Raw genomic sequence first — 24,511 nt, forward strand, 5'->3', positions numbered from 1 at the left:
ACAGAAGGTATGTGTTGCTCCTCTCCTCTCTCTCTATGCTGGTCTGTCTCTTTTAGTGGAAGTTTATGAAGGTTAGATGTGAGGCAATTGCTATACAATTCATATGCAATCAAATCAAAGAGAACATTGGTATATTTTTTGAATAATTCAGGTAAAACACAAGAAGAAAATGAAATATTTTGAGGATTTCTCAAAATATTTGAATTCTTTCCAGTGGAGAATTAGTCAAGGATATAACATCCATGCATAATTAGATTTGTAAATCAATACAATTTAACTTGAAATTTCACCAGATCATGACAAGGAAGATTTTATTTTGGAATTAATAATCAATACAAATATAATCATATATATATATATTTCTGCATTTATCTCAATCTTTTTTTAATAGTATTTTTTTATAAAAAATATTTATTTATTCATGTATACAAGAACCGGGGTACGGGCCAGATGTGCAGGAAGGTGAGAGGATTCACCAGAGACAGAGTAGGGAACAGAACAGGCAAACTGACTGAAATATATTGCTGAGGTGAGCAGTGGGCGAGGTAGGAGAGGTCTACCACACCATGTGTGATCATCCCTGGCCGGCCCAGGTCGAACCTGTGCTGCAGAGGCTGTGGAAGCTTTCACAGTGCTGCTCTCAACCGCCTGAACCACCAGGCGAGGCCCCTAGCTCAATCTTTTAAATTAGACTCTTTAAATTAACTCATTCCACCATGAAATTCAAAGGTAATTCCTCATCTATATTTTTAGAGTCAATAGAAAAGGTTTTCATGTTGATAGAAATCAAGATGAGACAACTTCCATAACATGCTATTTTGAATTTAAAAGTATACAAAATGCTTAAAAATAAGCAAAGTATTGTACAAGAAATACCATGCTAATAAAACAAACTACTGCTAATGAATTAGGTTACATGGTATAAATGTTATGAAACAGGAAAATCATGGTAGTTGTATCAAAATAATAATTAAAATAAAGAATGTATTATTATTGACCATTTACAAATGTCAGATTGAGTATCATGATTTATGTGTTAATACATATAATTCTTAGAAATTCCTATATCCATTTTAGATTAGTAAACTAAAGATGATTTGAAAGAGTATATAACTTTTTATTTTGTTTCCTTTTTATTTTTTATTGAGTTGAAATTAAAACATGATACTTAGTATCAAAGTCAGAATTAATTCTACATCCCACTCATTACAGAGTTATTGACTGAATTACTAAAATTTGATTTTTTTATTGATTGCAATTTTTTGCAGAACTAAGGCAACCTTCATTAACTTGGATAGGTATAGGACCTACTGGGAGTTTTAACCAGACGTGTTTAGACCAGACATGTGTGTTGCTCAACTGCACTCCACCCACAGTCTGTTGTTCAACTCACGCTCCGCCCACAGTGATCTGATCCTATGCACCATTTATTAAAGACTGAAAAGCATTTATCACAGAGCACAGTTCCTGACTTTACAGAGCAGCAGAGATGAACGAGCAAAGAGTCACCTATGCAGAGATGAAGCAGGAAAGGGTCTCAAAAAAACGGCAAGTGAAACCTAAAGAGAGTAAAATCTCCACTACTGGAAAGCAGCAGGGAGTAAACTACGCAGAATCAAGTCCTCACAATGCTGCTCAGGATCCTCAGGAGAATGGCAAGTCCTGTCGCCTCAAAGGTAAAGCATTTCGTAGACACACAGCACAACTGTTCTGGGAGATGCAGAGGGGTGGAGGTGCACAAAGAATAGGGAATAAACTGACATGTTTTTCATTTGAGGCTCAGAATTTGGCATTGGAATATGGTATTCTAGTAGGAAATCTGATGGCTATTTTTTTCCCTAGATACTGTTATAATTTATAATTGTTGACAAACAACAATTCAAAGGTGTTTTCTTTACTAAAAAAAACATGGTATATTCTGGGGGAAAGATTCCAGCGGGAGATAGAGGAATCAAGTCCAAAGTTATATATGTGACTCCCTGTGCGTGTAGATTTTGTTGTGTGTAAACTAAATAACTCTCCATTTATCCTTTCTCAGCATCTCCATTTCTCTCCCAGCAGGATTAGCAGCACCTCCAGAGAAGTTCGTTGCTGGGATCTTTGGACTCAAGTGCCTTGTCTTGTTATGCATTATTGTGTTCATTTGCGTTATTTCCCGTAGGTAAATTTATGAAAGATTATAATGGAACTTTTTACTTAATGATTGTCAGTGCTTTTAAATATTTCATAATATTGGGCCTCCCCGGTGGCGCAGCGGTTGAGCGCTGGGTTGCAAAGCTGCCGGCGACCTCTGCGGCGCCGGTTCGATCCCTGGCTGCTCCCCGGCCACCGGAGGGTCCCACATGGCGCGCAGACCTCTCCTGCCACCCGCTGCTCCCCTCAGCAGTGTACTTCGGTCTTTCTGCCTGCTCTGCTCCCCGCTCTGGCTCTGGTGAATTCTCTCACCCTCCCGCGCTTCTGACTGTACCCAGTGCATGTATAAACAAAACGAACAAACAAACAAACAAATAAAAAAAAAAAAAAGTTTCTAAATTTATAAAAAAAAAAATAAAAAAATAAATAAATATTTCATAATATTAAGGAATAGAACTATTATGCTAATGTATTGGTTTAACTGAATGTTGAATCGTTAATCTCAGCTTCTTAAAGTACAAGTAAACAGAATGATTGTAGAAATTATTTTTGTGTAGATTCTGATATCATGATTCAAATTCACACTTTAGGACATTGAAATACCCTTTGAAAACTTTGAAATGATTTTTCAAATTTGGTAACTACATACTGTAAGAGATGGTTAATTTGACTCTGAATTTTTGTGATATTTTCCCCAAAGCTTTATTCTTTTATTAATTTTCAGGGAAAGTCAACTTTATTATATATTATCACTATAAATCTACCAAAATGCAACATTTCTAACTTAGAAATATTATATTGATTAATATTTACTTAGAATACTATTAAATTTTATAAGGATTATTTTATTTTTTCTAGCTCTTACTGAAGAACCAGAGAAGAATGATTTCTCCACAGTAACAAACAGCCAGAAAGGTGCACAATGATTTCCGAAATTCTGATGTTAATACAGTTTATATTATATATATATGTATATGTTAGACTAAGAAATGTAACAAATTTTCTGTTAGAACATACATTATATAATCAAATAATAAATGTTCATGAATAAAGATAATAGGAGGGGTTCATCATATCCAACAACAGGAAAAAAATTCACTAAGAACCCCACACCCATGTGGCCATTTGGCTCCTGTCCTACTGCTATTATATGTTCAAACCATTATACTATTAAAAAAATGACTTTATTTACTCTGTGTCAGGACATATATGTGGATATTTTTTGCATAAGTTTGATTCCTGTGGGCACATAAATTATACCATGAGAAGCTGCCCTTTCTCTGTGAGTATGTGTTGTATGCACCAGCTGCGGGGCGTGTGCTTGTGTTATGTACATGATTGTTCATATCTCAGTGTGTATATGGTATGTCTTATTTTATTAAACCAAATAGTTTTAGGTAATAATTCATAATCTCACTTCAGCATGTCATTGTGGCCCTTGTCCCAAGGGGTGGTTTTCATACTCCAACAACTGCTATTACTTTAGTCCTGAAAAAAAAACCTGGAAGGAGAGCGTGATAGCCTGTCAGAGTAACAAGTCTCAGCTGCTCTACATAGACACTGAGGAAGAAATGGTAAGAATTTCAGAGTCCTACCATTTTATTGAAGACTTATTTAGGTCAATTTTATATTTATAGATTTCATACATATTTTTATAAAAATTTATACTTTATTTTAATGTTTGTATGAGTCCATTGTCTGACTTCGAGGATTTTACTAAAATTTTTGACCCGTTAATGCACACTTGAAAAATTCAGTTCTTGGCTTTCATAGAGAATCATATTTCATATATATATGTATATTATATATATATATATATTAAAGATTTTTTAATACACATCAAGAAAGGCGAGCATATTGTCATCAGGCAGATCAGTCACCAAGTGAATGAAAATTGTGTTTGCAGAGCAGATCCTGAATAGAATTCCAGCCCCCAGCACACCCCAGACACCGTGTCTCTCTCTCCTCACTCCTGCTGACTGGTTATTTAACCACTGACTTGACTTTTAATGTCACAGATCTCTTTTCTTGCTTATGAACTGAAATGCAATTATATGGTAGATACTTTTGTTCCTGTCTCTTCACTCCCCTATAATTCCTCAAAAATTCATCTGCATGTTGCATTTATCTGCTGTTTTCTAATTTTTACTGCAGAATTTTATGATTTACCATTTTAAAATCCATTCTGTTTAATGTGTCAGGTGCGGGATTGAGTGTCATCTGCTCAGAGATAGACACTTCCTTGGTTCTCTATTCTCAGGCATAAGTTCCCCTTAGTTGTCCCATCTCCACCTTCCCAGCCCTGCTCATGTGTCCCTAGTGGTGGGAGGTGAAGCCTTTCCCTGCTGCTGACTTGTCATGTCCTGAGGCATAGCGCTCATCAGGCTGTCCTGCGGTTGCTGCACAGGCCCCTCACCTCAGGGGGGAATGGCTCCCTGAGCCCCATCCTGTTGTAGCTTGGTGCCGACATGCCACAAACCTAGGTCTGAATTTTCATTGTTCACATGACAAGAGTGGTATTCCTAAGTATAAAACTTTAGGAGCTCATGTTCTGTAATGATGATGTGCTGGTGAGAGTTTGTGGCATTATGCACCATAGTGCTCAGCACACATGTGTATTTGGTGTGAGATTGGAATCTTGTCTCTTCATTCTGAAAATGTAGGATCTTGTGATAGAACACATTACTTGTGTTTTTTTTTTTTAAATGAAGACTTTTGTCATTCCTATCTAACTGAATTTTTTTTTTATGTTTGAATAGACATTTATGAAATCCATATCAGTTTTGTCATGGATTGGAGTCCACCGCAACGGCAGCGATCAGCCATGGACATTTGTAAATGGGTCACATTTCCAACCACAGTAAGTTTTATTTGAATAATGTGATAATAGCACTAAAAAATGCTATTGTTTCTTGGTTTGCCCCAACATTACAGAACTTAAGAGAAGAAAGGTATGAAAAGGAATATAAGAGGAAAGATGTTAGTGCATTTGATTTAAATTATTGACTTGAAGAATGGTATTGAATTGAGTGGAATCTTGATAAATATTGAAGAAAGGACAGCTCAGTTTGTCTAACTCCCACAAGTATTCTATGTAAATTGTTCATCCATTTGCAAAATATGTTTATATTGCAATCAAAAGACATGCTATTGTTTCTTGGTTTGCCCCAACATTACATAACAAGAGAATTATGCATTTTTCTTTATTACAGGATAAGAGAATCATCATCTGCTAACAAGCACTGTCTTATGCTACAATCAAAATATTATACAGATAATTGTGAAGATCCATATATGTACTATTGCAAGCGTAAGGTTTAAATTAAAACAAAAAAAAAAGTTTGGATTTATTTGTAAACTTTCTATTTCAAGAAATAAGTGTTCTTATTGATTTTGTTTTTTTTTAAGATTTATTTTATTTTACTTTATTTTTTTTAATTTATACAAGAGCTGAGGTACAGATGAGGTACAGATGTGCGGGAGGGTAAGAAGAGTCACCGGAGACAGAGCAGGGAACAGAACAGCAGATTCACTGAAATAAACTGCTGAGAGAAGCAGCAGGCGAGGCAGGAAAGGTCTGCTCGCCATGTGGGTTGCTCCTATTACAGTGGGGATCAAACTGGCACTGCAGACAGCTTCACAGCGATGCTTTCAAATGGCTGTGCCACCAGGGAGGTCCTTGATTTCATTTTTTATTCTAATAACTTTTTTCAAAATATTTATTGAAACACACTCTGCTTTGAAAAAGTACAGATATCATTACTTTTGTGTCTGACATATTTTTGTTCAGCATTTCATTGTGGCATTCAACCTTCAAAGAGATCATTGTTGGGTTATCCATTTATAAATAATGGCAAATTCATGGCTACAGAAAGTGGATTGGGGGTTGCCCAGGACTGAGGGGAGGCAGGAGGAGGATCTGACCACCTCTTGTTTCCCTGTTTCTTTTTGAAGTGATAAAAGCATTGTGAGTGTTAAGGGTAATGAAGTTTGCAAATTCTGACTTTGCTAAATATCTTTGTCTTATACACTTCAAGGATGAATTTTATGTTTTGTAAATGCATCTCAATAAAGTTGTTTAAAAACAATTCTGGGATTATGTTTGAGACTACTTAATATTTAATAGGAAATTAGTTAATATTGATTTCTTATCTGGTATTTATCAGTAAAAAACTTTATAAATCTCCATGTTTAATTAATAGATAATGGACTTACATCTTCTCAATTGTTTTCTCAATGGTTTGTTATGACTTTTACTAAGTCTTTACAGTGAAAATATATTTGGTTTTTTGATGTTCTTTAACAATAATTTTGTTCTTTTTCATGTGTGTGCCCTTTATTTTCTCTCCTCTACTTCTTTTGAAGTCGTTCACCTAATTCTGACTTTTACGTTTACAGTTTCTTTGATGCATGTTCAGTTTTTGCCTTTGCTATTTGCAGCAGTGTATGATTTAAAGCAAACAATATTTCAGAAGACAATCTCACTTATTTATTTCTCTCTAATTTGTATGATTTTGAACATTCATCCGGTCATGTCTATGGCTCATATGAAAAAAAAAAGAAAGATATTACTATATTCAAATCATGTGAGGAATTCAAATTTATGTTTGTTGACTTCTATTTTAGGTAAATTCTAGTTAGAGAATTTTCTGTAAAGCTTGAAATGTCTTATGTCTCTAAATATGGCTTAAAATGGCTAGTGTGACTAAGATATTAATATGTAAATTGTCTTTATCTTTATTTATTTAATTTGAATGTCCACATTGAAAGTTTTCAAGACAAAGTTGATAAATGACTCTTGGAGAGACACCACAAATCTACATATTTTATATTAATATGCTTGAACTATAGAGTGCACTTTTGTAAAATTATATTTATATATGAATTTACAGTGTGTGAACAGCATGCATATAGGTAGAAATTGTTTAGTTTAACTTTTCCATGGATTACTAAGAGATCTGCATTTTTGATAAGCATTGAGTTTTGCGTAAATATCCATTTATGATTGTTCACTGCATTTTTCTCAAATTTATATTCAACTTATAAGTTACATATGGATTTAAAAATATTGCTAATGTCTTCAAAACTGTATTTTGTATTCTCAAACCTTCATATTATTTCCACCAATGATTCTTTCTACAGGTTTGTGTTGGAAGGTATAGTTTTTTCATCATTTTGATTTCATCATGCTTTACAGTTTTGTAAAGGATTAATTCATTATTCAGCAAACCAACTGTTTTATATAAAAAGTCTGGATTTCAATTGAAATGTATCTATTTATATTTAATATAATAATTAAATAATATAAGTATTATATTGGTAAATATATACATACATTGCTTAACTATAGTATAATTATCATTTACTTGGAGAAGAACACTGCCATTTCTTTGAACTCCAATTTTTCTTTTATCTCACAATATTTGTATTTGTACATTCTTCCATAATACCTGTTAAATTAATATGATTTAGGGCCTCCCCTGGTGGTGCAGTGGTTAAGCACTGGGTTGCGAAGCTGCCCGCAGCCTCTGCAGCAGCGGTTCAATACCTGGCCGACGGGCGAGGGTCCCACATGGCACACAGACCTCTCCTGCCGCACCCGCTGCGCCCCTCAGCAGTGTATTTCGTCGGTCTGCCTGTTCTGTTCCCCACTCTGGCTCTGGTGAACCCTCTCACCCTCCCATGCTTCTGACTGTACCCAGTGCTTGTATAAATAAATAAATAAATAAATCTTTAAAATTAATTAATTAATTAATTGATATGATTTAAATAGTTTGTATCAGAATCCTCAATTTTTATTACCTACATTCTTTACTCATTAAATTAAATTTTGAAGAATTGGTAAAGCATTGCATGGAATAAAATGACTTTGTTGCCCTTTTTTTATTGTTATGCCATATTTGCATTCTGGAATTTCAAAATAAATACATTTAAAAATTTAAAATCATATCACTACTATGTTACTGAATTAATATACATTTGGATTTTACACATAATTAATTTTCTTTGTCTGTTTTGTCCTCCATGTCCACATTTTCCTCTAGAATAAATGCATCACCTTTAAAGGAACATTAAATATTTTCTCTAGAGTTAGTAACTAATGACTCCATTAAAAAAATCTGTGAAAACAAATGCACTTAACCATCATATGGAAAGAATATTTTCTTTTTTTTTTTTCTTTAAAGATTTATTTATTTATTTATTTATACAAGCAGTGGGTACAGTCAGACGTGCTGGAGGGTGAGAGAATTCACCAGAGCCAGAGCAGAGAGTAGAAGAGGCAGAGTGATGGAATAAACTGCTGAGGGGAGCAGGGGGCGGCAGGAGAGGTCTGCGCGCCATGTGGGACCCTCGTCCGGCAGCCGGGATCAAACCGGCACTGAAGAGGCAACCAGCAGCTTGGCAACCCAGCGCTCAACCGCTGTGCCACCGGGGAGGCCCTGGAAAGAATATTTTCATTTGTTATTAAGCACCAGAGTATCTGTCTCTCTTATATCTTTAGATAGCCATTATTAGAAAAATAAAAGTATGCAACAAACTACCCATTGTTTTAAGCAATTTTTATGATGAATTCATATTGTCTGAGTACAGAGTTCATTAAAGTTAAAATTCCACAAAATTAACACATAGTTTTACATGTAGCAAAAATGATATGTGTATAGGACATACCTAATTGAAAACATCAAAGTAGAAATAGTAAACATACACACTTCAATTTTTAAAAAAATCAACATTGGTCAATGTGACATCATTTGGCATCCTTAACAAATAACTTAATTGATATAATTCTTATTGTGGCTAATAGAAAATTCTTAATTTAGTTTATGAAAAAATAAATATGTATAAAGCTAGCCAATTTTGCCATTGTAATGGGAAACTCAAATATTAGTCCAAATGGAAGGATATAACTACAAAGTTTGTTTCCAATTTTAAGACTTTATAAAACTAAAAATTTGACTTTGTATTAGCTCAATCTCCTCCATAGTGTCTTAGAAGTAATTCTCTTGAGAATGATAGATACATATATTCTCTTCTTTTGATTCAAGAACAAAATGATGAAAATAATAATTCTATTTGAAACAAGCTTAGCAAAATCAATGTTTTGTTTCTTTTGATGTTCTTGTGCCATTTAATTCTTGTTTTAAAAACTTACTTTATCTTTCTCTTTCTGGCTTATTTCATTTAACATAATCCCTGTAGCTGCCAATGACCTGAGTTTATTATTTTTGATCATTGAGTAATATTCCATTTTGTATATGTACCTCATCATGTTAATACTGATTCTACTTATATGTGGAATATAGAAAAAAACAAAGGCTCAAAAAAGACAAAACATAACCCTTGAAAGCTGGCCATAGATCTACAGCTATGAGAGGAGGAGGGGAAAGGATGAGAGTGTAGGTTGAAGGGAGAGCACAGTGGACTTTGGCGAAGGACTATAGGTGCTTGAGTGGTGGAAGTGGTATTGTGACTTGGGGGAAAATCTTGTATTTTAAAAATACTGCAATGTGTGAAACAATGGTACTTCAGGAAAAGTAAATAAATTAAAAAATAAATAAAAGTTTACTTTGTCCTACTTTTTATTTATTTATTTTTAAATATTACTCTTTCACTTTTGTGTAGTTAGATTTAGGCTTTTGTAATTTACAACAAATGCTCTATTAAAATACAGCTTATTAAGATTGGAGGATGAAACAATGCATAACATAATGAGTAGTTATTCAATATTTCAATTTCTGCAATGATGATAAAATTCAATGCTATTGAATATTTATCCTTCTAAGAGACATTTACTCTTACCAGGAAAAATCTAAACAACTGTTTACAGATAAGAATATTGAGTACAGAATAATAGAGAAGAAAAGTTTGGGAACTGGTGATTATGAGACATAAAAAAACAGTTGCAGATGTAGTAATTTTTCAGAATAATTAGTGGCATATATCATTTAATGCATATTGCTAATGGCTGGTGATTTGAAAAATATGTCATTAAATTAGAATTGAAAATGAGAACATAAGGAAAAGTTATTTAATCCCAAGATTCAGCAACCTTCTCTTAAAGCAGAACATATGATACATAAGACCTACACTTTCAGTTTATTGTGATTGAGATGGAAGCAATTTCACAGCAGTGTCGTCAGTCTGGTTCCCTGATATCTTTTATAATAGGAAAAAATGGCCTCCCTGGTGGCGCAGCGTGTTGAGCACAACACTGTGAAGCTGTCCACAGTCTCTGCAGTGGTTCCATCCTGGCCGGCTGGCGAGAATCCCACATGGCACAGCAGACCTCTCCTGTCGCGCCTCAGCAGTGTATTTCTGTGGTCTGCCTGTTCTGCTCCCTGCTGTGCCTCTGGTGAATCCTCTCACCCTCCCACGCCTCTGGCCTGTACCCCAGCTCTTGTATAAAAATAAATAAATCTTTAAAAAAATAAAATAGGAAAACATTTTATTTCACATTATCCTTTCACGCCCCATCCATATTATAAATGACATGAGTTAATGCAAAGTAACTAAATTAATAGATAAAGAAAGTTGAGAAATTAACCTGTGATATCTGACTATAAAACTGAGACACCAAGTGGGGGGAGGCTGAGAAGAGAGTGGGAAAGAAATGGGACAGAGGGTGGCAGAAGATCTGTGGTGGTGACTATGAGCTGGATGGTGGTGGATGCACTATGGTGGTAATAACCTATGGGGATACCTCAGTGCTACCCCAATCAAAAAAAAAAATAATTTAAAAAGTAGGAAACTACTTTTAGGTTTTTCTCAGAGGCATTTCCCAATGAACAAACTAAAAGACACATTGCAAACTCAAAAGTCTCCTCTGTTCTGGAGATGTAATGAGATAAACTGTCTTCACTGTCTAGACAAGTGCTAGAATTTCCTGTTCAAATTTTGACACTGATAAGAAATGTACTTTTGCCACTCTTGCTTCTCTCTGAACCTTCACAGGAGAGTCTGTGTAAACTAAAGATATTGTTTGTTTGTTTCCATGAGTGACCAGATGCCCCACTATAGGATTCTCCACTCTTTGGCCAACAGAAGGTATGTGCCCTCTTCTCCTCTTTACCATCCTCTCATTTTTATAAATGTCGCATATGATGCAACAACTCATATGCAATCATATTATAGAGAACATTGTTTTCTCTATTGAATAATTCATATGAAATATGTGTTCTTAAAAATTTAAATTTAGACTGTGAATAATTAGTCTACATAAGTACAGGCATAATTAGGCTTTTTAATCAATACAATTTAACCTGAAAACCCATAAGCATCTTGACAAGGAACAGTTTATTTTGGATTTTGTGATCAGTTAACTATAAATCTATATATTATTTAATGTTTTGCTCGGTTTTAAAACAGATTCTTAAAATGAATTCATCTAATTACGAAGTCTAATGAAATTCCTCATACACTTAATTTTTTTAATAAAAATCAAGATTAAGAAGTATCCATAAAATTCTTAGTTCTTAGCCATCAAAAGTTAAAAAAAAAGAATTAAACGTTGCCAAAAATGATCTACAGACTCCTGTTTAATGAATTACGGTATATGGCCAAACTATTGTATGGCAAAAATAATAATGGCAAATGTGTAAAATAATAGACTAATTGAAATATTATGAGAGCTTATAATATCCGGATTGAATATTTTATATGCAATATATATAAAAATACATATTAGTATTCCCATTTAGATAAGTAAACTAAGCTTGTAAACAATAGCTAACTTTTTTTATGACCACATTTTCTAGCTTTCAAAGTAAGAATTAATTCCAGATCCACTCACTGCGGAGTGATTGACTAAGATATTAAATTATATTATTTAACATATCACAATAGTTTCCTCCCCTAAAACAGCTTTCACTGATTTGGACACTCATAGGATCCTTCTGGAAGTTTGAATCAACAGTATTGTCCCCTAAATGAGATTTATTTGATTATTTTTTTTATCTTAGCCATTTAGATATTTGCCAATATCTTGTATAAAATAGTGTCATTTAAAAATCTTTGATCAATTTTCATATATAAAGCATTCCTTAAAATTTAATGATTATCAGAACTCTATATTTTTGAGAAAATATTATTTGGTAATCCCTCATCCTCGTTTAAATATAAATGTAATTCACCAAATGAAAGCTATTTACTGCAGAAAATTAATAGATATGCTAACATGACATTCTCCACTGTAGCATATTCAATCTTCAACAGAAAGAGTGATCATACATACTGGTGCATCATTTTTTTTCTATATAATATAGCACTTTAACACAATTATTCTGTTTCAAAATATTTTTGTGGATGCTGACTTTAAAAGAGTAAGGAAAATATTATTTATGAAACTTGTTTCATTAGTATGTGCTCTTGATTTCTCCGACCACAAAACATCATTTTAAAAGCTATTCTATCAGACAACAGATATTTTTAAGTTCCAAGGAGATTATAATCAGACCATCCATTGTTCAAATGCACTTGAATACATCAGTCAACTCACGCTCCACCCACACTGACTACCCTGTGGATCTGGTCAGCACAGGCACCATGTATTAACGACTCACCTGCAGGTATCAGAGAGCACGTCCGTGATGCTCCTCAGCTGCAGACATGAACAGCCAGAGAGAGAACTCCCCAGAGCTGAATCTGGACCCAAAAGGACAGCAAATGAGAGGTAAGAGCACTGAAAGCTCCTTGTCAGTAACAGAATAGCAAAAAACCTCTGTAGGATTAAAGCAAAATGCTTCTCAGGCTCTTGGAGGGAATGACAGGCACTCCCCGTGCAAAGGGAAAACATTCAGTAGACAGCGGTGTGGCTGCTCTGGATGCAAGATCCGGGTGCGGCCTGGGGGAAGGACTAGGGAATAAGCTCACATAGTTTTCCTTTATCTTTTTGTCCTTATTTTTTTTGTCACTGTAATATGAAATGTGAAGAGTAAATTTATTCCCGCATTGTTGGTAGTTGTAGTCTTTGACCAACAAAACACGCAGTGTTATGTCACCAGCAGCAATGGGATATTCGGGGGCAGGGTTACAACCGGAGAAATGGGTCAGGATCCAGGTTTCTATGTGTGACTCCTTGTTCAGGCGGCTTCTCGTGTCTGTAAACTGTCAACATTTGTCTCCACCTTTTCTAGGTGTTTCCATTTCTCTCCCTGCAGCCTCACCATTACCTCCAGGGCAGATTGCTGCTGAGGTCCTGGGGATCGTCTGCCTGGTCTTGGTGTCCACTATAGTGAAGACCATAGTCCTGATTCTCCGTAAGAAACATTTTGACAAAAAAAAGAAATTTTTAACTATGAAGATTCTAATTGTCTCAAAGAGTTCTTAATATTACAGAAAACAACTGAGATTATTACTTGCCTTTAGGCTATATTTGGTTGTATTTTCAAAAATTGTCATTAATATTATATACACAGAATGCATATTTATTTATATTTTTTCTTTCAATAAATGAAAATTATTATATGAAAGTAATAATTTCATTACAAAGTATATTTATATTTTTATTAAAATTACACATAACAGAATGATCATAGTGTATTATATCTATATATTTATATTCTGTTTTCATATTTCAAAGGCATGATTTAGCTTTAGGAGACTAAAATTCCTAACTGAGAAATACAAATTAATTATTGAAATGTGATAAATCTAATATTTTAGGTTATGTTATTTGTTCCTACAAATAGGAACAAATTTAGGTTTTTGAGATTTTTTTCTTTACATCTTCATTACTTAATTAATTTTGGTAAAATCAATTTATTCCAGATTCTAATGCTAAACAATACACCTAATTTTAAATTAAGAAATGAAGTCTATCTGATCTTTATTAAGCAATAATACTTTTCCTAATTTTTTTTCTAATTTTTCTCTAGCTACTGAAACAGTGGAACTGAATTATTCATCCTCAATAACAAGAAACCAAACAGGTGCATAACCATTTTCAAAATTCTGATATAATTACATTTTATAAATTTATATATTTGTGTAAATATATATGTACATATGTATACACACACATACACACAAATGTATGTCTTAGGCTAGACAAAAATATAATAGATTTCTTGGGGGTAACATAAAATTTGAAACCAGGTAATAAATGCCCATAAATAATGATTATAGGAGAGTCTATCTTCTTACACAACAATGTGAAGAATTATTAGAATTACTATACTTATTTAAGTTAGTTGAAATTTCCTACTGCTACTGTATGATTAGAGATAAATGGCATTATTATTCTAAATAGGAAGTCTCCTTCACTGACTTTCAGGACATGTAGAGTGGATGTTTTCCTGTGTTTGCTGTGTATATGGGCTAACAAATGGGGGATAAGAAGTTGGCCCTTCCATTTGAGTGTGTTATGAACATAGGCACCAGCCTGTGAGGTGCATGTTATATACTTAAAAGTATGTTTATACCAATGCACACAAGTAAATTTATTTTTGTGTTTGGAAACTCAAATTGCATTGGGTAATAATTCATAATCTTTTTCAGGCCATCACTGTGGCCCTTGTGCAAAGGAGTGGTTAACATACTCTAACAGCTGCTATTACATCAGTCCTGAGAAAAAAACCTGGAATGAGAGCTTGATGGCCTGTGCTGCTAATAACTCTCACCTGCTCTACATAGACAATCAGGAAGAAATGGTAAGAATTTGAATGTTTCAAACACTTAATTCATATTTCAATCAATATCATATTTATAGACCATATTTTTGTACAATATTTTACATATTTAAGCCATGAAGCCACCTACAATAATTTTCAGTTCTTGCTTTTCATGGAAAACCATGTTTCTATAAAGATTTTTTTTCTAAAATATTTTTTGCTATTTAATTTCACCATGCATCAGGCAATTAAACATGTGAGGATCATACAGACTGACCATGTGTCAGTAGAACCTGTGTCTCTAAATTACGTGATGGTCAGACATTTCCAGCCCCCAGCAGCCCTGCTCCTGTGTCTTCTCTCCTCACTGCTGCCTCTTTTTTAGTTAATGTCTTGATCTTTTATGTTATAGATCATTTTGCTTAGTTTTTAAATGTATATATTTTATCATTTTATGTACTTTTTTATCTTTCTATGAAATCATAAAATATGCATTTTTGTTCTTGTCTTTTTACTCTCTTGTGACATTTTGTCATTTATCCACATAATCACACTTACCTATAGTCAGTTAATTTTCACTGCTGAAATATGTGAATGTAACATTTTAACAGCCATTCTATGAGATGTCTCTGGTGGAGACATGCCCTCAGGGATGGAGACCTCATGCCCTCAGGGATATAGAGGCTCCTTGGATGGAAAATTTTTAGCCATAGTATCTCCTTTCACATAGGACCCATAGTTTATGTTAAGATGCATGCTTGGTGCTGTATATTTTGTAAGTTTAAGCAAATGTATAATGGCATGTATTTATTATTACAGAATTTTGCAGAATACTGAAACTAAAATTCAGGGCCTTCCTAGTTTCACAGTGGTAAAGGTCTCAGCACTATCAAACTGTCACCAGCCACTGTGGCATGAGTTACATCCCTGGCCAGGGAGCTAACCCACATGGCTCAGCAGACCTATCCTGTCTCACCTTCTGCTCCCTTCAGCAGTGTATATCAGTAGATCTGCCTGTTCTGCTCCCCACCTCTAGCCTAGACACCAGTTCTTGTATGCATAAATAAAATAAATTTTTAAAAATTAAATAAAATTTTCTGTGCTTTATCTATAAATCCTTCCCTCCCTGATAAACTCAGCCAAGTACTGATTTTGTAGTTTCCACAGTTTTTCCATTTCCAGAACATCACATAGATGGAATCATAGTATCTTCTATCTTTCCTATAATACTTGACTATATATCTTAAGCATTTTTAAATGCACAGTGTAGAAGTGTTAACTATGTTTGCATTATTAAGCAACAAATCTCTAGCACTTTTTCACTTTGCAAAACTGAAACTCTATACCCATTGAATGATAACTCCTCTCTCCGGCCCTCATCTTTTTCTCAGATTATATGTACACCTTTGTTAGTTTTCCTCACACTGTGTCAAATATCTCTGAGACCCTATTAATTTTCCCCTCTTTTTATAACACATCCTTTTAGAATGAAAAGTTTCTATTACTCCATTCTCAATGCCATTTATTCTTTCTTAGTCAATTTAGCAAAGTTTTCGTCTCAGTTACATTTTTCAACTCAAAGTTTCCAGCTGGTTCATTTATTTTCAGTTTTTCTATTGCTATTTCCTTCTTGTCTTATCATAGCTATCATATTTTCATTTAATTATTTAAATGTAATATTCTCAATAATGTACATAAATTTATAATAATTAGTTTAAAATATTTTCTAGTAAATCTAATATCTTGTCCTAAAAAATTGGATTTTATTGAATAATTATTCCCCTAAAAGTGGAAGACATTATCCAATTTTCAGACATGTTTTCTAATTCTTTTATGTAGAAATTTTTAATAATATAGTCTACTAAACATGGGTTCTGTTTCATTTCTCCTTGATTTATTATTCTGTCTTTTGTAGACTTACACTGTGAAATCTTCTCCTCTAAACTGTATTGCTGATATTTTTGCTCATTTTTTTCCAATCTTGTTTTCACTTTTTAGCTTGCTTTCCAGGAATTGCCCTTGTTTTAACTCTCTGTCACCTGACAATTTTTTTAAAAGACCCAATTCAAACCCTTTGAGTTGGTAGGCTTCTATGTGATATATGTGTATGTTGTATCTAGGGAAGAGCTCATAACTGCAATCAGCTCTCAAATCTCCTTTGACTTTTACTTAAAGCATTTTCTTTTATTGAGGTTGCAGGGATACATGCATATGATTCAGAGGTACAGATTCACAGTGCTTCAAATATATGTCACCATACCACACCGACCACCAAGGCACCATTGTCCTCCACCATAGCTCATTGGGCCCCTCCACATCCTCTTCTCCTTTATACTAGAATCTTTTAGTTCCATCGACCAAGATTTTAGATAAGTCCTGTCATCTCTTCTATTGTACCCTCATTCTGGTACCTTTCCAGGGTATATATGCTTGTACTATGCTTGAAACAAAGGAGAGCTCAACATCAGATTAAAAAACACATAGATTTTTCCTTAGCCATTACATAGCAAATTCAGTACTTTGAGTTGAGCTAGTATCAGGTACCTAACCCCAACCTGCCATACACACACACACACACACACACAGCTAAACAAGTACAATGGCACCTTTTCCCAAGTGGTAAAATCTAAAATCCTCTTGCTCACTGAGCTTGGGTGGGGAGTGGGAGAGATATGGGAGCATTTGTGAGTAATATTTTCTCTATTTTTATGGAAAAATCCAGCAGTTTTTCCAATCATAAATATTTAACAAATTATTACTAACCTTAGATCAATTTTCAGAGCTGTGAAATTGAAGCTGTCAATGTATCTTGTCCATGTAGTCAATACATTTTCTTCATGTGTCAGTAAGTAACATTATAATGAATATTGACTCCATAAAGTGAGCATGAAATAACTTTGTTATTAAAATGTTAAGACTTCTCATAATGTTTGCTTTTAAACAGACTTTGTTTTTCTTCAACACTTTTGCATGCATTAGACTATCCCACAAAACCAATAACAATTTTCCATCAGGCAAGAATGTGCAGAAAGCTAATGTCATCATTTCAATTATACCTTATTTCTGGTGTTTTCCATACCTCGGTGCTTCACACAAAGGAGATCACAACCTTGAACTCAAAAGAGTATAAGTTTTCCCTAGTGGTTATCTAGCAAATCCAGCACTTTGAGCTGAAAAAGCAGTGGACTATTTAACAACCTTTCCCACTGCTATTCAAGTCTGTCCCTGTGGTAATAACATCACTAATATTTGCAGCCCTCTCAAAATTGTGAAAAGTACACTTCTCCTTGTATATTGAGCTGGGAACGGAGAGGCATGGGCGCTGTCGGAGGCAAGACTATACATTCACTCCATCAATTGAATCTGGCAGCTTTTTCAATGATAAATACTTCACAAAGTATTATTGGGTTTTGATAAATTTTCACAGCCCTGAAATTGTTATTTTTGTCAATGTGTCCTCCTCACTTAAGTCATCGTGATTATTTTTTCTCTTATGTCCGTGGTATAATATTGTAATGGAATGTTATTACAATTGAAAGCATAATATTTTTTTAAAGATTTTATTTTATTTATGCATACAAGAGCTGGGTACAGGTCAGAGATGCAGGGGGTGAGAGGACTCATCAGAGACAAGTGGGGAACATAACAGGCAGTTTGACTGAAGTACACTGCTGAGTGGAGTAGCTGGTGAGTCAGGAGAGGTCTGCTGGGCCATGTGCTTGCTCTCCTGACAGCCTGGCCTGGAATTGAACTCATGCTGCAGAGGCTGAAGATTGCTTCATAGTGAGGTGCTTAACCCCTTGTGCCACCAGGGAGGCCCTGAAATCATGAATTAATAAAAAAGAAAAAAAAGAAAAGCTTTATTATATGCGAATGAAATAGCAATTTGTTATTACAAAATTCAGATTATTATAAAAGCTTTCATTTGACTTCTTATAACATTTGTTTCCTCATAGAATTTTTTGAAAATCTTTTATATATTTCCATGGATTGGAGTCTCCCGCAGAACCAGTGGGAATAATTGGGTGTGGACAAATGGCTTAGTTTTCTCTTCCAAACTGTAAGTTTCTTAAGAACTCTTATATTTTATGACTTGAAGGAATTCATCTGAGCAAGAAAAATCAATATGTGAACAAATATTTATTTCCATTGAAGAATAACTGGAAGATTCAGATTTAAGCATGTAATAGTATTCTAAAATATTGCTGGTTCTTCAAAAAATGTTACATGTTGCCAAGATCAATTATGTATTGTGTTCTATATTTCAGGTTGACAATATCAGCATCTCAGGAATCGCAGGGCAAGAATTGTGCATATTTCAATATTCAAGATACCCGACTTTTTACTGAATACTGTTCAGAAACAAAAAAATATGTATGCAAGCACCGGGTAAATGAGCTTACCTAAATTTTGTGTATGCCATTCTCGCTAACTCTAAAAATCATGTTTCTGGTTTCTTCAAAAGTCACATATTTCTGTGTGTTTCATTATTTAATGATTCTTTCTAGAGCAGTTTTAGGTTTACCACATGATTAAGGGATCTGCATAGACAATTCCCATAGCTCCTTGTGCCTCTAGGGGCTTATTCCCCCACATTAAGAACATCACTAACCAAAATGGTGCATCTGTTACAGAGGATGACTCAACATGGGTTTACAATAATCACTGAAGTCCTGAAGTGTCAGCCTTGGTGTTGCAGTATTATTTTTAAATCATTATTCATATAAAATATAAAATATGTACATATTACACATCTCTAAAATGTCTGCTGTTTATTAAAATAAATCATCTCTAAATTATAAATCATGATCAATAACTTATTGTATATCATCTTATTTTCAAGTTAATTGATTTGTTCTAGCTTTTGAAGTTGTTAGTAATCAGGATCTAACAACCCAAGGGAGGGAGATGGATGTGTTCAAGGTGAGTGAGAAGACAGAAACCAGGGAAAGTTTGATATAAAGAATAGCTACAAGTAGGGACTAACTTCCAAAAGGGTATAAAAGAAAATTACAAACTGCACCTTAGAGTACCCAAAAGAAGAACCACTTGGGTCCCAGCTCTCTCTGAGGAAGACTTTCAGGCTTCACTGAAGAGGATGTGGCTGCAGATGACTTCATGGAGCGCTCACTGGTTGATCCTGGAAAAGAGCAGTTCTGCAGTTGCGGGCGCACATTACTGAGCTTGGACCTCCCCTGGAACTCGCGAGAAGGAGACTCCCTGAGAGAGAGTCAGCAGGCAGAGGCTGGAGGGCAGGACTGTCATTGGGACAGAGGACACAAGCTTGCTGGCAGGGGAGCACCACAGGATTCCTGCATATGCCCCTGACAGCTGCACCTTGTCAGCCCATGGAGAGGAAACACCAGGATGCCTTGAAGAAGAGCCCCTTCCCTGCAACATCTCCCCATGCTTTTTACAGTGAAAGTTAACATCATGTGTGCTGACACGGGGGGAAAGTTCATAGGATCTAACTCCATTATGGCAAAACAAGGTAGAGAAGTCTTGATTTGGAGAGTAATATATTGCTAATTGATTCAAGGTTTCTATGCAACAATCACAAAGTCACTCTACCATTTGGATTTATCCCACATCCCTGGAGAATAGAATGGAGATTATCTATCTATCTATCTATCTATCTATCTATCTATCTATCCATTTATCCATCAATCTTTGGATAGATGGATAAATAGATATGCCACATATATATATATTGTATAGCAGCATTTTCAGGGGTTAGATTAATATTTGCTAGGAATTTGTATTTAATTTGGTAACAATCGCTGTCTTTTAGTATTTTCTTACATGTCTATTTTTCCCCTCAATCAGAATTCAGATATTTTGGTAGAGATCATCTTTTATAAATGTTATATCTCCCCTTTCTGTTCTTGCTTATCAGTACTGTTGGAAAAATACATTGATGAAGGAAATAAAATGTAAAGTAATATAAAAAATAAAAGTGAAAAATAATTGCATGTGTCAAATAGTTATTGATATTTTTAGCAAAACTTTAGTAATAGAAACTGATTCACAGATGTTTCTACCATAATCTAATGATAAGAGGGAGAAATTATATACTGGAATTTTATTTGCAAGATGAATTATTTATACACAAGTTTCTCTTTGAATATTGACCTACTTTATATACTCTAAATATAATACTTATATACATAAAGAGATAATGCATGCATATTTGTAAATAATCTCATGTAATATATAAATTGTAACTAAATATAAACAACCCAGGATTTCATTGATTTAAAAAGAAATATTTATTTGCATTCACCTATGTTGGTTATGTTGGCTGGTCATATACGGACTTGGTACATAACAGATTCCGCTCAGATCTTTTTTATGTATGTTTTTGTTCTCTGAGGAGTGAGTTACCTGGTACATGACATTCTCACAGCAAAGATTAGCAGCTGTCAGTGGATCAAGCAGAAATGTGCTTTTTATGTCTGGGTTCAGATCTCATAAGCTGTCACTTTCACACTCACATGATATTGTCAGGTGAAGTCCCACGGTTAAACCCATCATTAGTTGTCTTCAAAGTGTTATCTTCTCAAAGTGGTTAGAGGGAAGAAATGTGGCTTCACTGAAAAATAATCCAATCTACCATAAGAATACCAAGCCATAAGAATATTTTCTCACATTTCATGAGATACATAAGTTTGCGTGTAAAAGGGAAATATTGATAAATAGAGACAAAAATAGTTATTTTTGAAATTCTCCTGTAGGTTGCTGTTTCCTCTGTGCCAAAATTTCTTGTGAGGTTTTCTTGTGTGGTGGTAAAGACTGTCATACTGATGCACTCGCAGGGACCTCGATCACTGTGCAAATAGGGAGTAAGCAGCTTGGTATAAGGTGTAAGGACATGGACAGTGAAACCAGGTCACTTCCGTGTAATTTTTAATTGCACCCTATTAACCCTGTAACTTGACTACTTAATTTTTCTGCTCAGATTCCTCTCCAATAAAATATGGTAAGTAGTATCTAACTCATCATCTTAATGAGGATTATTGAAAATTCTTGCAAAAGTATTTGAAAAGCATTTTCTGAAATGAGTGCTAAATAAATCTCAATAGTTTTTACTTAATATGTATGTTTAATTTCCATCTGTAACAAAATGACAAAACTGTAGCCCCGAGCAGTGATACTCTGAGGAATAAATGATAGGATGGTTGAAGATCATTAGAAGTTAGTCCAACCATTTAAATTCTTAATGTTTTGCTTCCTCATAAAGCCAAAAATACCTGATTTTCTAGAGGACCCCGTTCTAAACCTTTTTCTTCCACCTTTACCTATCAAATCTCCATTGTTTCAATAAACTATATTAGTCAGTTATTGAAAAATATTTCTGATTTAATGAACTCAATCTTACATGTCAATGATACTTGCATTTTACCGCAGACTTTTGACAAAAGTATTACATACTATGAACTTACATAGCACTTGCATAAGAATCATTTTTTTTACTAGATATGATTCCCATTATGGAAATAAAGTTGCAATTACTGTTCTTGTTTTATTGATCATGATTTCCAGTCTCTTCTCCCAGTGTGCTATTTTGGACAGAAGTAATGGCTATCTTTTTTTGGAATTAAAGAAATTTTGAAAGGAATCTCAAAATTTGTTTCCTACATATGGGTCAGAGGAAAGCAGCACATAGAGCTGCATGCAGAGAATGAAACTGCATCACTATCTCACATGACACTCAACAGTCAACTCTATGTGGATAAAATACTTGGATTGAAGACCCGAAAGCATAAGATACATGGCAGAATACAGGTAAAACACCTCATGACATAAGCTTCAGCAATGTGTTCACAAATCATCGACATCAGTAGGAAAACAAAAGAAAACAAACATCTGGGACTACATCAACTTAAAAAGCTCCTACACAGAAAAAGAAATCCTTCCCCAAACAAAAGATACAGGGCCTCCCTGGTGGCTTAAGGGGCAAAGACACAGCACTATGAAGCTATCCGAGCCACTGCAGCATTAGTTCAATCCCTGGGCAGGGAGGAGAACCATAAGGTGCAGCAGACCTCTACTGTCTTGCCCACTGTTCCCCTCAGCAGTGTGTTTTGGTACATCTTCCTGTTCTGCTCCTTACTCTGTCTGAGGGTGAATCCTCTCAACCCCTGCATCTCTGGCCAGCACCCCAACTATTGCATGCAAAGCAAATAAATCTTTTTTTTTTTAAATACCTAATTGAATGGGAGAGGACATCCATATATCATACATTTCACAAGAGGCTGGTATCTAAGATATACAAAGGCCCACTCAATAAGAAGAAAGTAAAGAATCCACTCAAACAATGGGTAGAAGAACTGAATAGGCAATTCTCCAAAGAAGAACTACAGATCTCCAATAAGCATATAAAAAATTAAGGAAACACAAGTCAAAACCACAATGAGAAATCAACTCACACCTGTGAGAATGGCCCGTAGCAAAAAGACTAGAAATAACAAGTGTTGGAGATGGTGTGGAGAAAAAGGACACTTCTAGTTGGTTGGTGGAAATGTAGATGGATCCATCCCCTGTAAAAGACAATATGGAGGATTATAAAATGATTAAAAATGTATCTACCATATGATCCACCAACTCCATTCCTACATAACTTCCTAACGAACACAAAAACACTAATTTGAAGGGAAACTTGCACTCCCATATCCAACTCTGCACTAGCCACAATAGTTAAACTATTGAAACAACCTAAGTGCCCTTATATTTGGGGTAATATTGCACTTAGGGCAATTGGTCTTTCATACGGCTGGTTTGTGCTGCTACATTTTCCTTTTAAATCAAGTAAAAATTATGAGTGTTCATTGTGATAATTTCTTTAAAACTGAATGCAGAAAAATGAAAATCTAGGGCAGAGAACTTGGAAAGCTTGGGAATTGGTGGTGTTTGTGACAGTTACAATATTGTTGAAATTTCAGCATTTTTAAAATAGTGACAAATATCATTAAATGTTTACTGTTAATGGGATTATGACAGAAATTTTTCAGCATCATAATCATGACATAAGGACATAAGGGAAAGAAGGATGCCATTTAAAATTTATCAAACTTGCCTAAAAGTAGAATTTAAAAATCTAAGATACTCTTTAGACCTACATTTTCAGTGTTTGTGATTGAAAGAGACTAAGCTAACTGCATGGATAATCAAGCCTTTTGTCCACAATATCTTTTAGAATTAAAAAAACCAATACATATATACCATGGAATATTACTCAGCATTCAAAAAAGATAAACACATGCAATTTGCAGCAACATGGATGGCGCTGGAAGGGATCATGCTCAGCGAAATAAGCCAAAAAGAAAAAGAAAAATACCGGATGGTCTCACTCATAGCAGGAATCTAGAAAACTTAAATAAGGGACCAGGAAAATGAATAACTATAAGAAAGTGAAAATCAAAATCAACAAAAAACTATGAACCAGAGACACTTTTTGGGGGTGGGGGCGGGAGGGGAGGATTGGGGTCAGAATGGGGGGTTGCAATTGTATGGGGAATATAAAAATAAAATTTATTATAAAAAAAAACAACAATTTGTTTGAGGCTTTTGAAAATAAACAAGCTAATTGACATACTATTAGCTTAAAGTCTCTTCTGAAGACTTTTGATGGGATAGGTTGTCTTCAAATAAGCCCTGGGGTGAATATTTCCCATTCACACTTTACTTAAAAATACATATATATCATTTTTTTGAAGTAACATTGGTTTACAACACTGCATATGATTTAGGAGTACAGATTGACACCTCTT

General features: G+C 34.5%; 1 protein-coding gene across 1 annotated transcript; it reads left to right on the forward strand.

The window, feature by feature from the left end:
• The first annotated feature begins 1,489 nt into the window (after positions 1-1,489).
• Positions 1,490-19,148, forward strand: LOC119247005 (NKG2-C type II integral membrane protein-like). The gene is made up of 6 exons (XM_037513231.1): positions 1,490-1,676; positions 4,893-4,967; positions 13,266-13,388; positions 14,629-14,780; positions 18,698-18,801; positions 19,010-19,148. Exons 1-6 carry the CDS (start codon positions 1,490-1,492, stop codon positions 19,146-19,148), a joined length of 780 nt encoding a protein of 259 aa, XP_037369128.1.
• Positions 19,149-24,511: the final 5,363 nt, after the last annotated feature.

Source organism: Talpa occidentalis, unplaced genomic scaffold, assembly GCF_014898055.3.
Source record: "Talpa occidentalis isolate TD23 unplaced genomic scaffold, MPIMG_talOcc4v2.1 talOcc4.16, whole genome shotgun sequence".
Taxonomy (NCBI): domain Eukaryota; kingdom Metazoa; phylum Chordata; class Mammalia; order Eulipotyphla; family Talpidae; genus Talpa; species Talpa occidentalis.

Bases quoted from the DNA above. Each gene is read 5' to 3' on its own strand.
- LOC119247005 (XM_037513231.1), top strand. From the start codon at position 1,490: ATGAACGAGCAAAGAGTCACCTATGCAGAGATGAAGCAGGAAAGGGTC. The intron at 4,968-13,265 runs GTAAATGGGTCA...CACCTTTTCTAG, and splicing joins GCGATCAGCCATGGACATTT to GTGTTTCCATTTCTCTCCCT. The intron at 18,802-19,009 runs GTAAGTTTCTTA...TCTATATTTCAG, and splicing joins TTAGTTTTCTCTTCCAAACT to GTTGACAATATCAGCATCTC.